Source organism: Capra hircus, chromosome 14 (assembly GCF_001704415.2).
Source record: "Capra hircus breed San Clemente chromosome 14, ASM170441v1, whole genome shotgun sequence".
NCBI lineage: Eukaryota > Metazoa > Chordata > Mammalia > Artiodactyla > Bovidae > Capra > Capra hircus.
In genome coordinates, this window is record NC_030821.1 from 34,907,335 (window position 1) to 34,922,542 (window position 15,208).

Consider the following 15,208-nt stretch of genomic DNA (forward strand, 5'->3'; position numbering starts at 1 on the left):
AGCAAAAGGAAAGACAATTGCTTTATTATTGATGCAACCTTAGGATTCACCAGATAGCACTCTCATAAAAATCGGGTGAATTTAGTTTAGAAAGTGTGTGTAGGACTTCCCTGGTGGTCTGGTAGATAAGAATCCACCTGCCGATGCAGGGGACATGGGTTTGATCCCTAGCCCAGGAAGATCACACATGCAGCCGGACAACTAAGCCCCCACATTGCAACTACTGAAGCCCGTGGGCCCTAGAGCCCTTGCTCCATGATAGCAGAAGCCATTGCTATGAGAAGCCGGGCACCACACCTAGAGAGTAGCCCCCACTCACTGCAACTAGAGGAAGTCCAGGTGAGGCAATGAAGATCCAGTGCAGCCAAAAATAAATAAATACATTAATCTTAAAAATTTTAAAATAAAAAGTGTGTGTGAAAGAACTTTTAGGTCAGTGAAACTGTGTATATTACTATAATAGTGGACACATCCCATTACACATTTGTCCAAACCCATAGAACGGACAATACCAAGAGTGAGCCCTAATGGAGACACTTTGGGTGTAAAACAGATGTACCACTCTGGGAGGGATGTTGAAAATGGGGGAGGCTTCTCATATGTGGGGCGGGGGTATACAAGAAATCTGCACCTTCTGCTCAATTTCTTTGTGAACCTAAAACTGTTGTAGAAAAGAAAAAAAAAGTGAAGTGAAAGTGTTAGTCACTCAGTTGTGTCTGATTCTTTGTGACCCCAAAGACTGTAGCCTGCCAGGCTCCTCTGTCCTTGGAATTCTCCAGTCAATAATACCGGAGTGGATAGTCATTCCCTTCTCTAGGGGATCTTCCTGAACCAAGGATTGAACCCAGGTCTTCACTGCAGGCAGATTCTTTACCATCTGAGCCTCAAAGAAAAGAAAGTCTATTAATAATTAAGAAATGACATGTAAATAATCAACTGCTGACAAGCTTATAAGCCATTCCTCAAATACACATTAATTTGGACTGCAAAAAAGTTTGGTATGTATGCCCATAAAGGCACAAAAAATTCCATGAAGATATTCAGAATATTCTTAAACTTGGTTTATTCCCACTATCTTAGCCTAGGATGTTAGGTAGGAGGATTTACCATCCGTTGTCAATCTTATTGAATTTTAAAGATGTTTTGCTGTGTATATATCTTATTTTTAAGTTAAAATATTTAAAAAAATTTTATATGGGTGGTATTTAACTTCTGGTATGTTTTATTGCTTTTATCCATAAATGATTTCTCAATATTTAATGTACTTAACAATATTAAAAACTTTGGAAGTGTTTTGTTATCTCTGAAGGAAGAAAGGGATTATTTTTACTCAGAAGAGTCTTCTGAAGTGGCTTAGTACTATCATTCAACATTTTCTGGCTAGGAAATTGGGGTGAAAGTGAAAGTGAAGTCACTCAGTCGTATCCGACTCTTTGTGACCCCGTGGACTGTAGCCCACCAGGCTCCTCCATCCATGGGATTCTCCAGGAAAGAATACTGGAGTGGGTTGTGATTTCCTTCTCCAGGGGATCTTCCCGACCTAGGGATCGAACCCAGGTTTCCCACATTGCAGGCAGACACTTTAACCTCTGAGCCACCAGGGAAACCCAAGGAACAAATGTATTCACTGACATATTGAAAATTTGTAAAAAGGACTGAATGAGAACTTGCAGCAGCCAAATTTACAAACTGGGTGCATTTCAGCACAGCAGTACGGTCAGCGTAGCAGTGAAATCAGTTAAAACTGGGTGGCTGGGCTGGATGCAGGTGTTAAATAAGCTAGCCCTGACGGCAATATCTTTTCAGAAGAGGGTAATGCAGGTGAGTATATCTTACTGTCTAAGCCATTAGGTAGAAATTAAATTGCATCTTCAAAGCAAAAAGTGTGAATTAGTAGGAAATGACCAAGTGGGATGCCTGAGGCCTATAATCTGATCAGCCAATATTGGAAAGGGTATATTTGGGCAGACAATGACTCCACTATGTTCAAATATTAGAACTAACCAGTACACCTCACCTTAGTGGGGGGCCTGGTCCTCATTAAAAAGGAGAAATGACTATTTCACATTGTTGTTGTTTAGTCGCTAAGTTGTATCTGACTCTTTTGCAACCCCATGGACTCTAGCACACCAGGCAAACCAAACAAAAACAAGCATATAAATACAGAGAACAGAGTATTGGTTACCAGAAGGCAAAGGGGGTCAGGGAAGGACAGAATGGGTAGAGTGGAATTAATTATATAGTGCAGAATGAAAACTAAATTTGGGGGTGATAAGCATGCTATCATGAGAAATACTGGGCTGGAAGAAGCACAAGCTAGAATCAAGATTGCCGGGAGAAATATCAATAGCCTCAGATATGCAGATCACACCACTTTTATGGCAGAAAGATGAAAGTGAAAGAGGAGAGTGACAAAGTTGGCTTAAAGCTCAAAATTCAGAAAACGAAGATCATGGCATCTGGTCCCATCACTTCATGGGAAATAGATGGGGAGACAGTAGAAACAGTGTCAGACTTTATCTTTTTGGGCTCCAAAATCACTGCAAATGGTGATTGCAGCCATGAAATTAAAAGATGCTTACTCCTTTGAAGGAAAGTTATGACCAACCTAGATAGCATATTCAAAAGCAGAGACATTACTTTGCCAATAAAGGTCTGTTTAGTCAAGGCTATGGTTTTTCCTGTGGTCATGTATGGATGTGAGAGTTGGACTATGAGGAAAGCTGAGGGCCGAAGAATTGATACTTTTAAACTGTGGTGTTGGAGAAGACTCTTGAGAGTCCCTTGGACTGCAAGGAGATCCAACCAGTCCATTCTAAAGGAGATCAGTCCTGGGTGTTCTTTGGAAGGAATGGTGCTAAAGCTGAAACTCCAGTACTTTGACCACCTCATGCCAAGAGTTGACTCGCTGGAAAAGACTCTGATGCTGGGAGGGATTGGGGGCAGGAGGAGAAGGGGATGACAGAGGATGAGATGGCTAGATGGCATCACGGACTCAATGGACATGAGTTTGAGTGAACTCCGGGAGATGTTGATGGACAGGGAGGCCTGGCATGCTACGATTCATGGGGTTGCAAAGAGTCGGACACGACTGAGCGACTGAACTGAACTGAAATAATGTTAAAAAGTACAATATTGTACACATGAAACTTATATAATGCTTAAACCAGTTACCTCAATAAAAATTAAATTAAAAAAGAACTATTCCCCATTTGCTGACAGCATCATCCATAACAACGATGATTCTAAGAAGTGATGGAGAGTTAGTACTCATTTGGACATTATATTAATCATAGAATACATTTCTCCTTCTGTTTCCTTCAGTAGAGAATGGCCAAGGGGTATCTGAGTTTACTATTTACCAGCTTTCTTGGAAACTAACTTGTGACTAGGAAATGCAGGTTATGACAAATTCCATTCTAGCTAACTTCTATCAAAAATTTGTCAGATGGTTTTTGTTGCATATTGATTTTTGTTGCATAAATAAAGCTTAAACTATAGAAGGACATTAATTACCATTGTCTTTGCCTTGAGTATCATTTCTGTAGCAGTTTGATCTGAATGTTTATAAAGTTTAAAATGGAATGCTTATTCAGTGAATGATGAATTATCACAATTTTGGTGCAGACTCAGAGAAAAATCTTAGTTTCAGATTCTGAAGGCTAAAGGAGAATATTATCTTAGGCACAAAAAAATCTGCTGCCAAAGACAATATTTTTCAATGACGTGCTATTTGTTAGCTTGTTATAATTATATATTTTTTCTTCTTTTTCAGAGTTAGCTGACTGTGAAGGAAATGGAAATTCCGATCATTTCTCACTAACAATATCTGGGTGAATGAATAGCGAGTCTTGGGGTGCAAAAGGTAATAGGATGCCTCACTTGCGGTACTGGATGCAACTTCAAAGGACTCCTACCCTGGGGGTGGTGGTGAGATTTGCCACAATTGGATTAGAAGCATTTAAAAATGTGGATTCACTGGATGCAAATTCACTAATACCAAAAGAAGAGATGAGTTAGCTGAGATGCCCTGTAGTTGCGCTTCCAAGCAGAAAACCCAGCTGCTGTCCCCTGATGCACTTTGAGTTTGACGTAAAAAGCAACGGCTCAGTCTTTCAGGGGAAAGCTTTGAGGCGGCTTTTGTCTTGTCTCCTGGACTATCTCCTGAGAGGCAGCCTTGTCAGGCTCGAGTCAAATCAATCCAGGCTTCACAATTTGGAGAAGATGAACTAGGCCTTTGCTCTCTTGGCGTTCATCTGCGGACTTGCTGTGAAGATCCTTCTCCTAGGACGAATTATCAGCCCCTGAAGACTTCACTAAAGGAAAGTAAACCGTGCTCATGAAAATTAAATGGAGGCATTCTAGATAATGAAAGAAGGCTCTCTTTCTCCCTTTTTTTTTTTTAGATTCAGGAATTCAGTGCTTTGGTTTTCAGTGATGCTCTGTGCATTTATAGATCAAGGAGCTAGAATATTAGGAAGCATGCTTTTGTTTGCCTTTCTTATTCCAACACCTTAAAATCATGGCTTAGGTCCGTGGGGCCTTCTCTTGCTTGCCAATGCAAATAAAATAGAGAAGAGAGACATACACTGTGATGAGAATATGAAGCCAGCAGAAAACTGCCCTAGAGTTTGCAAGACACAATCATGTAATTCGGGAGGTGCGTTTAAGGGTTAACTAGTTTAAGTTGAAGAAGACTTGGAAAAGGAAGCATAAGACATGTAGACTAATCAATAAAATATATACTTTGTAAACATTTAAACCACCTAGCCTCAATATTTCTCCCCACTGAAACACTGCTTATTTATTTTTGTATTATTTATTTGCATCGATCACACTAAATAAAATATTTCTTTTATTGTTTTAGTATCAATATTTTATCGTCTTTTTTTCCTCAACAAATACAAGTTGCATTTGCACTGGAACATTGCTACAGCTCATCTCTTTAAAAATAAAAATGCCCGACCCCCTCCCCTGCCCAAGGAATAATATAGTCCCAATTTATCAAGAAAAAAAATAAAACTCAGATGGCTTTCGGTACATTTTCAAGTAAAGTATGAAATATTGGCAGATGCTTTTTATACATGTTTGCTTTAGAGTAAAATGAAATTTTCAGAATGTTCTTTAAAATACAATCCAATTAAATTTCCAGTGTGTTTACAAGCTCCTGGATGGAACTTTTGAAAAACTCACACTGTAGTAATAACCATATAACCACCTTGCTAAGAAAATGCTACGCTAGAAATAGTACTGTCATAGTCTGTGTGGGAATGCATAAGTCTAGAATCTTTAGTAGGTGATTACATTGATGGAGTCTGCATTTTCTCTACCGTTCTGTCCTCTTTATTGAGGACGCATCCTGAATGGCACTCTACTACCACATGGGAAGGATAGGGCCAGCACAAATCTCTTATTTGAGAAAGTTCATGCCCGAGAATTTGAGGCATCTACTCAGAGTCATCCAGCTAACGGCAGGTTCAAGTTCCCAGGTCTTTTCCCCAGAAACCTCTACTTCCATTCCTTGAGTAATTCTTAGCCTCTACTAAGACTGGGGTCAATTTCTACTTGACAGCCAAGGTATTATCCTTCAGTTCAGTTCAGTCACTTAGTCATGTCCAACTCTTTGCAACCCCATGAATCGCAGCACTCCAGGCCTCCCTGTCCATCACCAACTTCCGGAGTTCACTCAAACTCACGTCCATCGAGTCGGTGATGCCATCCAGCCATCTCATCTTCTGTCATCCCCTTTTCCTCCTGCCCCCAATCCCTCCCAGCATCAGAGTATTTCTAATGAGTCAACTCTTCGCATGAGGTGGCCAAAGTATTGGAGTTTCAGCTTTAGCATCATTCTTTCCAAAGAACACCCAGGACTGATCTCCTTTAGAATGGACTTGTTGGATCTCCTTGCAGTCCAAGGGACTCTCAAGAGTCTTCTCCAATACCACAGTTCAAAAGCATCAATTCTTCGGTGCTCAGCCTTCTTCACAGTCCAACTCTCACATCCATACATGACCACTGGAAAAAACCATAGCCTTGACTAGACGGACCTTTGTTGGCAAAGTAATGTCTCTTGCTTTTGAATATGCTATCTAGGTTGGACATAACTTTCCTTCCAAGGAGTAAGTGTCTTTTAATTTCTTGGCTGCAGTCACCATTTGCAGTGATTTTGGAGCCCAAAAAGATAAAGTCTGACACTGTTTCCACTGTTTCCCCATCTATTTCCCATGAAGTGATTGGCCCAGATACCATGATCTTCGTTTTCTCAATGTTGAGCTTTAAGCCAACTTTTTCACTCTCCTCTTTAGACATGGCCAATTACATAGCAGCTCACATCTAGATAAAACTGGTTACATGGTAGATACTACATGGAGTACTGTTATACACGGTATCTCTTTTACTCTTCATAAGAACTCTGTAAGATAGATCCTAAATAATGTCTTCATTTTACAGATGAGAAATTGAAAACCACAGAGGTCAGAAAACTTGTTCAAGGAAAGAAGAAAAGGGTCAACCCAGAAACCAAAACTAAGTCTGTCTATACATTTGAATAGACAGAGGAGCCTGGAGGGCTATAGTCCAAGGGGTCGCAAAGAGTCAGACACGACTGAACCGACTTAGCACGCATACATTTGAAAGTCCATACATTAAACCACTCTGAGGCATGAATCCCCAAAACATTATGTTGAGAGAAGGACACCATATACAAAATATTGCACACTGTCAATACCATATGATTCCATTTTTATGAAGTTCAAAAACAGGTGGAACTAGTCAATGGTGACAGAAATCAAAGCTATTGTTTCTGTGGGGTAGGACACTGTCTGGTCAAGGAGGCAAGAGAAATTAAAAAACAAACAAAATCACTCCATTCCACTGCCTCTACACACAAACAACAAGGATACAAACAGAGCAAAATCCACATTTGTATTTAAAAACAAGTACATTTGCATATGTCTTTGTAAGGAACAGTTATATGCAAACAACATGAAGTGTTCGTGAAATAAGAATTTAAATTTGGGGAAGGCAGATTGTGAGAACTCAGTACTTTGGTGTGTAGGGATGATTATAATGCTTTTGCGTACGCACATCCTTTCTGCAAGTAAAATAGTAAACCAAGTGTAAGACACACATGTAAATTATTTTTCCAGATGTGTTAGCTACCACATGTAAAATCCTATTAAGAAATTTTTGTTGACAACAGCTAGCATTGGGGAGCAGAACCAGATCTTTGGTTGTGTCAGTTATGTTCTTGTGGCTGATAGAATATTTATTCCCAGAGTTAACTGTTGTAAATTGCATTTTGCCCCTTCAGTTGCTACAAGCTTGTGATAGAGAGTGGGCGGAGAGGACAACCTGTAATTCAGGATGGTTTGAAAGCCGGTTGCCTAGGAAACTGGGATAAGCCGCAAAATGCCCACCAAAACCAACTGTCAACAAGACAGGAGGTTTTCTTTTTTGATCTGTGTTGCTTTCCAAATACGTATTTTGTGACTCACGTGGAGTGGCATCTGGTTTGGGCCATCAACCCCTAGTAGTCTGTGTAGGCCTAAGTGGGCCAAAGGTTAGTCGAGGAGGGTGGGACATTTTTCATAAACAATATACTGACAACATATTGGGGGAAGGGGAATTATGGTGCAGTTTAAAAGGGGTTTATAAGATAAAATAATCAATAGGTGAATATTTTACATAACATGAATGCAATGCTTGATCATAACTTTACATCTAAGTTTACAGCAGCAAAACTTTCCTTTAATATGAAAATTCTATTTGTTGTAATCCACTATTCCCTGCTGTTATGCTACTTATACCAGAAGCTTTGATTTACAGTCAGGTAATTATCGTCAAGGGTAGTACTTGGGAATTCACAAACCTTTGATGAAAATACTACCTAATTTCCCAGTACTTTAAAAGCATGTGCACACTTAACTTTTTATTTTTAAATGTGTCACACATGCACACACATGCATTTTAGAAGTATGGATACATGTGTGTGGGGTTCCTCGGTGGCTCAGATGGTAAAGAGACTGCCTGCAATGAGGGAGACCCACGTTGGATCCCTGGGTGGGGAAGATCCCCTGGAGAAGGAAATGCAACCCACTCCAGTAATCTTGCCTGGAGAATTCCATAGGTAGAGGAGCCCTGCACGCTACAGTCCATGGGGTTGCAAAGAGTCAGACACAACTGAGTGACTAACACACACACACACACACACACACACACACACACACACATATATATTTAATAAAATCATATGAAACTGCTGGGTCTACAAAAATGGCAATTTTATATACTTCAACTCATGAGCGATCATAGAATACAATTTTTTCTCACCTTTTTTTTGCTTGGATCCCTGTTTTCTCTTTCCCCACTTCCACCTTACCCTGTCTATATCAGCTCTACTCTGTCCTTCTCACATATCCCTACGCTATCCTCTTCTCACTGGCAATTCACATTAATAACTGTGTATGAATATATCTCCATACTCATGGTATCATGAACTCAGATCTCCTGCACTGCAGGCAGATTCTTTACTGTCTGAACCACCAGGGAAGGCCCATGGAATCACAAACAGGTACAAATATATCTGTATCTGTATGCGTGCTAGCCACCAAACTCATCATGTGAAACCTCAAACTTCCAGATTGCTTTTTTCTCTGTTGAAGGCTATAGCTAAATACTCTAATTCCTGCATTTGAATAATACTTATCTCCTCTTCTTGGCACTTATCTTTAAGGGATTTCAGCCTGGTTTTAAGTAGTTGCTTCACTTTTTTTGATACTCATTCACTTGAATTCTCTTTCTTTTATCATGTGCTAGAAACTACTCACAAATGATTCAAGCTGTAAAGTATGGCAACGGGTCACACGATCAATTAGTCACTCTTTCCTCGTTTCTTACTTCTGCATCCATTGAATAACCTATTATTTTGCAAAGTTAAGAATAAGGATGTAAGAGAAGGAAATACTTTAACACCAGACCCAGAATTTCTCCTGTGAAGAAAAATGGCCTCCCAGAGCCATTTCTCTGATTTCCATCTGTCAGAGAAAAGTTAATGATCAGGTAGGCAGTGGGGCCGCATGAAGAGACCTTAGAATTCATGTTAGAGAGGAGAGTGTTTGAAAGCTCAAAAGAGACAAGACGTACAGCTTTATCGCAGATGTCATAGGAAACCTCAGCCACTCAGTGAAAGGCGACTTCTCCCCTCATTATAGTCTATAGTCATTGTCATTGAATTCCACTCTCCTTCCAGGAAACAATATTGATTTAATGGTGGGAGATCTCTGCTCAGTAACATGGGTAAATCCCCAGGGTGCTGGGCCACTGGGCTACTCCAGGGCTACACCACTCTGAGTTTTCTCACTAGGGAATTAGTCTTGACAGAGGGAGAGGAGCTCAGGACTCAGAGGTGGAGGGTCTATGCCCTCTTCTCCACTCTGCCCTTGCCTGCCCCTGCGTGCACCTCCATAGTTCTTGGGTGGTGTTTGGCTCACATTTAAAGGTCTGCTGGGTGACCAGTCTGTTGTCCTTGGGCCATGGTCCTTTCTCTTATTTGGAAAGTTCTTTGTCATAAAATAAAAGGTCAATTCACAGGAATTTGGGGGTTGAAGTTCTCTTGAGATCAAGTGGGAAGACTCCATTTCTAAGATCTGTGATGGGTTTGCCTGGTAGGATCAGCTTGGGCCCATCTTTTATCCTCAGCCAAGGGCCCCCTGGCCAGGCAGAGCACAGATCATTCTAGTTCTTGTGTGACTGAGGGTTGTTATTTATTTAGAAGCTGAGACTGCCCTCCTCTTGCCTGTCAAAAGGGTTTCAAAGCTGCCGCACCAGGAACTGTTTCAGATTACAGATTTCAGTGACTAACCACCCGTGTCCTCGCTTCAGTAGTGAAATCCCCAAATGGTCCTAGAAGAGAAGAGAAGTAAATCGTGACAGCTGCTTAGAGGGCATCTCAGAACTAAATCCCAGGAGAAATGATTTTAAGTTCGGAGAGAGACCTCCCCACTCACCACTGAAGAAAAAGAAAATGGAAAGGAGGGTGGGGAATAGTACCATACAGAAGGTCACTGTTTGCAGCTCACTCAGGTGTGCTCTGAAGACCAGCCCGCTACATCAGCAATTAGTAGTTGACCCTTGAGCTCCTCTACCTCCCAGAAAGCACAACAGAATCAGATATCATGGGAAGTACACACACACACACACACACACACACACACACACACACACACACACACTCACTCCATATGTTCCTACCTGCAGGAAACAAGTTTCTCTGGGTGAGAGAATGAGGCCAGGTGATATTTCAAACAGAGTATAATTTTAGCAGATCTATCAAGAACATTGATGTGGGAGGCTTCTTACTGTAATCCCAGAAGTCTTTTCATTTTTCCTTTGGAAAGTGTGAGAATAACTGTAACGCTGCTTCTCTTCCAAAACTGGACAGTGGGTTAAAGATCAGCAGCCGCTGACACAACAATAACAGCAACAGCCAAAGCTTTTATCCTGGCCACCATAGAGTTTCTTGAAAGAACTTACCTTGTGAATGACAAAGCCACCAAGATGTACGCCTTTACACTAGACAGGTAACAGACATCCGATTCTGTTTCACAATTTTCTGTGTCTTGAATATTCACAAAGTTCCTAGATCCTACTGCTTCAGACTTGGAGACTTCTGCTGTTGCAACCCAGGGGCATTTTGCAAAATTTTTATCGACTGTTGATTGACTTGTATAATTTATATTCTGAAAAGGTCATACTCTGTATAGTTAATTTGATTCCTTACATATCCTGAGTGCATGAAGGATACATCTTATTAATATATTTTTATCTGTAGATTTTCTTTAAAAATTGATATGTGCAATCTAATGTGTTTACCTTTCTTTCCCTCAATTATTCCCACTTTTAAGATGGTAAATTTTAGTAAATTATATTTAGAAAGAATTAAAGTTTTTTCCAACTATGTGGCAAATTGTGGTTACACTGATCTTAATTGCTCTTTCCTTAATTATATAATATCATTATCAAATATTCACAACTAGAATAAATATAGCTGAGTTTAATGTTCTACCTAGCTCTAGTTCTTTTTATTATCTTCCACAGTGCCACGTGCAATGTATTCATTCATTTCCCCCTTATTTAGCAATTATTGGTTGAACACATCTGGATATATAATGAAACAAAAACATTCCTAGTCACAGATCTCTGTCTTCATGAAAGTTTGAGTCTATTATAGAATGTGTTTCAGAAATAGGTAATTACAAAATGGCATGTGTTTATTCTAGGAGCGTTCAGTAAGAATATCTCAAGGGAACCTAGGTCTTTGCTGGACTTTGGGAGCCAGAGAAAGCTTTTCAGCAGTGATAGACTGAGAATTGAAACAGAAAAAGGAGTTAGAGTAAAGCTAGGGAAACCCTACATAGGAAGTAGGGTTACAAAAGTTTGCCTGATTGAGGTAATTTCCTGGTAAAGATAGAGGCAAATAAGAATGAGATTTTGGTGCGTTTGGGGAATTCAATCCAAGAGAAACATACTCAGAATACATAGATAAATGAATGAGAATCTGAAAAAAATTTATGTTAGGAGTGGAATTTAAGAGAATACATACCCATAATAGTATGTTTAATGTTTCTGTGCATTTCATGAAGCCAGATTAATATTCCAAAGAGTAGTGGCATTGTGTTTGATAGCATCAAATATTCGAGCAACTGCAAAGGGACTTTTCCTTAGGATATTTATAACTTTGCTTAAAAAATATACAACAAAGAATCTAGCACATTATCTCATATTGTAAGAATTATTTTTCTTGGAAAATAATATTAGATGTGATTTATTGAGATCATAAACAATAAAGCCTCATGTTAGGTCAGCAGAAATTTTAAACAACAAATTGTTAACACTATGGACACTATTAATAGAGCATCTCTACATGATGGAATTAATAGTATTTCCCTTCTCATTAAAATAGACCATTTAGCTCTCTGTGATGCAAATAAAGCAACGGTTTATGGTTATAGGATCTCATTTACCTCATATATGGGTACAGTTTTCAGGATACAGTGATGATAAAAACTGTCAAGCTCATTTTTACTTTCTTTTCAAATAGAAACAATAGAACCTATAGGACTCCTTGTTTTCACTGCCAAGGAAACTTTTAGCTGAGGTAGTATCAGTCCTCTAAGGGAAAGACGTGTAGCTCTCTATTCTTATGGCCTGATTCTCCCAAGGTTAGAGCCTGGTGGGGGACCTAAGATTCCACAAGCCACGTGGGTGCTGCCAAAAACAAACAAAAAAAACCCCAAAGACACTTGAATCTACATAACATTATTTATCCTAATCCCTCATTTTGCCACATAGGAAAGGGAATTCCAAAGAGAATAAATACCATTCTTAAGGCTGGATGTCTGATTATAGCAGAGTTGGGATGCGGACTCACACCTCCTGTTTGTAAATTCTGTTCCCCTCCCCTCCCACTCTCCTGCAGACGCACTAAACACAAAGCAATAAAGTACTGATGTACTGATATTTGCTATAACATGAATAAACCTTGAAAGCATTATGCTAAATGAGAGAAGCCCGTCACAAAAACTACATAATGTATGATTCTCTTTATAGAAATATCCAGAATAGGCAATTTTATAAAGACAGAAAGTAGACTAGTGGTTTCTTGAGGTAGTACTGTGTGTGAGAAGATTGGGGATTTGCTGGGTATGGAATTTCTTTTTGGGGTGATGAAAATGTTCTAAATTAGATTGTGGTGATGGTTGTTTGAGTGTGTGTTAGTCGCTCAGTCCAGTCTGACTTTTGCAACCCCATGGATTGTAGACTGCCAGTCTTCTCTGTCCATGGAATTCTCCAGACAAGAATACTGGGGTGGGTGCCATTCCCTTCTCCAGGGGAACTTCCCAACCCAGGGATCGGATCAAACCCGGGTCTCCTGCATTGTAGGCAGATTTTTTCATCATCTGAACCACCAGGGAAGCTCTATTTGGATATCAGATTAGTTGCTCAGTCATGTCCAGCTCTTTGCGACCCCATGGTCCGTAGCCTGCCAGGCTCCTCTGTCCATGGGGATTCTCTAGGCAAGAATACTGGAGTGGGTAGCCATTCCCTTCTCCAGGGGATCTTCCCAAGCCAGGGATCAAGACCAGGTCTCCTGCATTGCAGGTGGATTCTTTACTCTCTGAGCCACCAGGGAAGCCCAAGAATACTGAAGCAGGCAGCCTATCCTTTCTCCAGGGGATCTTCCCATCCCAGGAATCCAACTGGAGTCTCCTGCATTGCAGGCAGATTCTTTACTAACTGAGCCACCAGGGAAGCAGCCTGTTTGGATATAAATATATATATATCAGGTTTCAGTGAGATGGGTGGAAAATTGTTTTTTTTTTTTTTTATTAAATTGACTTTTTTTTCTTTTTTTTTTTAAATTTTAAAATCTTTAATTATTACATGCGTTCCCAAACATGAACCCCCCTCCCACCTCCCTCCCCATAACATCTCTCTGGGTCATCCCCATGCACCAGCCCCAAGCATGCTGTATCCTGCGTCAGACATAGACTGGCAATTCAATTCTTACATACTATACATGTTAGAATGCCATTCTCCCAAATCATCCCACCCTCTCCCTCTCCCTCTGAGTCCAAAAGTCCATAATACACATCTGTGTCTTGAAAATTGTTTTGAGTGACTGTATTACTTATTTAAAACTAAACTTTGAAAACCAGTCACTCTCAATAGCTTGACGTGCTTAATTAAAATACACTTACATCTATAGTCTCTCAACTTTCCCATATACCACTCTTTTTAACCTTTCCTCTCTCAGTCCTCTTTCCTCTCCCACTGCCCATGATACCACACAGCCTCTGTTACTGTCAGCTGGTTTGCCATGTCCCCCCTCTGCTAGGACATAAAGCTTCTAAGATCAGGAGCTTTGTTTGTATCAAGGACACGGCATCTTTAGCACCTTTGATGGGGCAGATGTATGGTAGACATGCAATACATTTGTTGAATGGATGAATACATGAAGTCGTGGAAATGCCATGGTGGGACCTAAGCTTTTATTTCCTCTCCCAACAGGACTAGTGATTTGAGGTTCTTGGGAAAAGTAATGTTAGAGTACAAAAACGAAGTGATTTTATGTGGTCAACGTATAAATAAGAAGTTAAAAAATTATCTTATTGGCCAAAAATGTTGAAAAATCTATTTAGCCAGCCCGATAGTACCAGTGCCACTTCAAATGTATAGAAATAGAAACGTTTAACCTCAAAGACCAAATGAAAATAAGACACAAATTAAAAAAAAAAAGATTCTCCAAGGTCACAAAATAAAGCTCCACTCTTTAATTCCTTTTAAAGGGATGAACTCAAAGTTCTAGGCTACTGATGTTAAATTTTCTAATATTTCGTTACTTTTCTTCTCTGTTTCTACCTCCCCCTCCACTCCCTGCCTGCCTTTTTTTTTCTCTTTGATACTACAGTAAATTTCTTTGCTCTACTCTATTGCTCCTGCTCTTCAAACCCTCAGCCATATTTGAATGGGTAGGAATTCTGGTGAATTACTCCTTGACAGATTCACATTTCATTTTTTTATATATTCTAGCATTTGCTTTCTAGAACCTATGTTTTAAAATTCTTAGAATTTGCATCACTTTCAGATTGAGGGCCTGTCCTACGTCTAGAGATAGATCACTTCGGTCTTATGAGACGATGAGGAATATATTTTAACTTCGGTTTTTAACTTCTTTTGGAATTGTAGACCCTTTGAGGAGTTCAGTGAAGATGGTGGGCTCCAGCCTTTCCCCGTAAAACACACACACAGTTGGATACAGTATGAACACACTGTTTCCAATTTCAGTACCACTTTTGGATTTCTGGCTTAGTGCTTCAAGAAACAATCTCAGCTCCTGTCCTAGTCTAGGACAAGGTAGCCGTATTAAAAGTAAAAACTGGCCAGGTTTTGTGCACTTTTCCTCTGTGGCATTGCATACAGGCTGTGCCTTTGGTAGGGGTCCTGTCATGCTCTGCCTTCAAAAATGATCCAAGGTAAGTTCACTCACCACCTGGTTTTCTCTGCCTACAAGGTTATGAAAAACAGAAAATAAAGAGAAGTAAACCAGTGGTCATGCGAACAATGCCAGAACATTCGGTGACCCTGTCCCTCTCACACTGCCTTCTCAGCACAAAGGAAAAGGAAACTACCATGCTCTCCTGTTAGT

At 40.0% G+C, this 15,208-nt stretch overlaps 1 protein-coding gene across 1 annotated transcript in view; it reads left to right on the top strand.

Annotated features, from left to right (window-relative positions):
- SLC30A8 (solute carrier family 30 member 8) overlaps nucleotides 3,874-15,208 on the top strand; it is a 48,173-nt gene continuing 36,838 nt past the window's right edge. Inside the window, 2 exon segments of the mRNA XM_005689295.2 lie at nucleotides 3,874-4,015; nucleotides 10,481-10,580. Of these exon segments, the coding sequence (XP_005689352.2) occupies nucleotides 3,874-4,015; nucleotides 10,481-10,580 (242 nt within the window).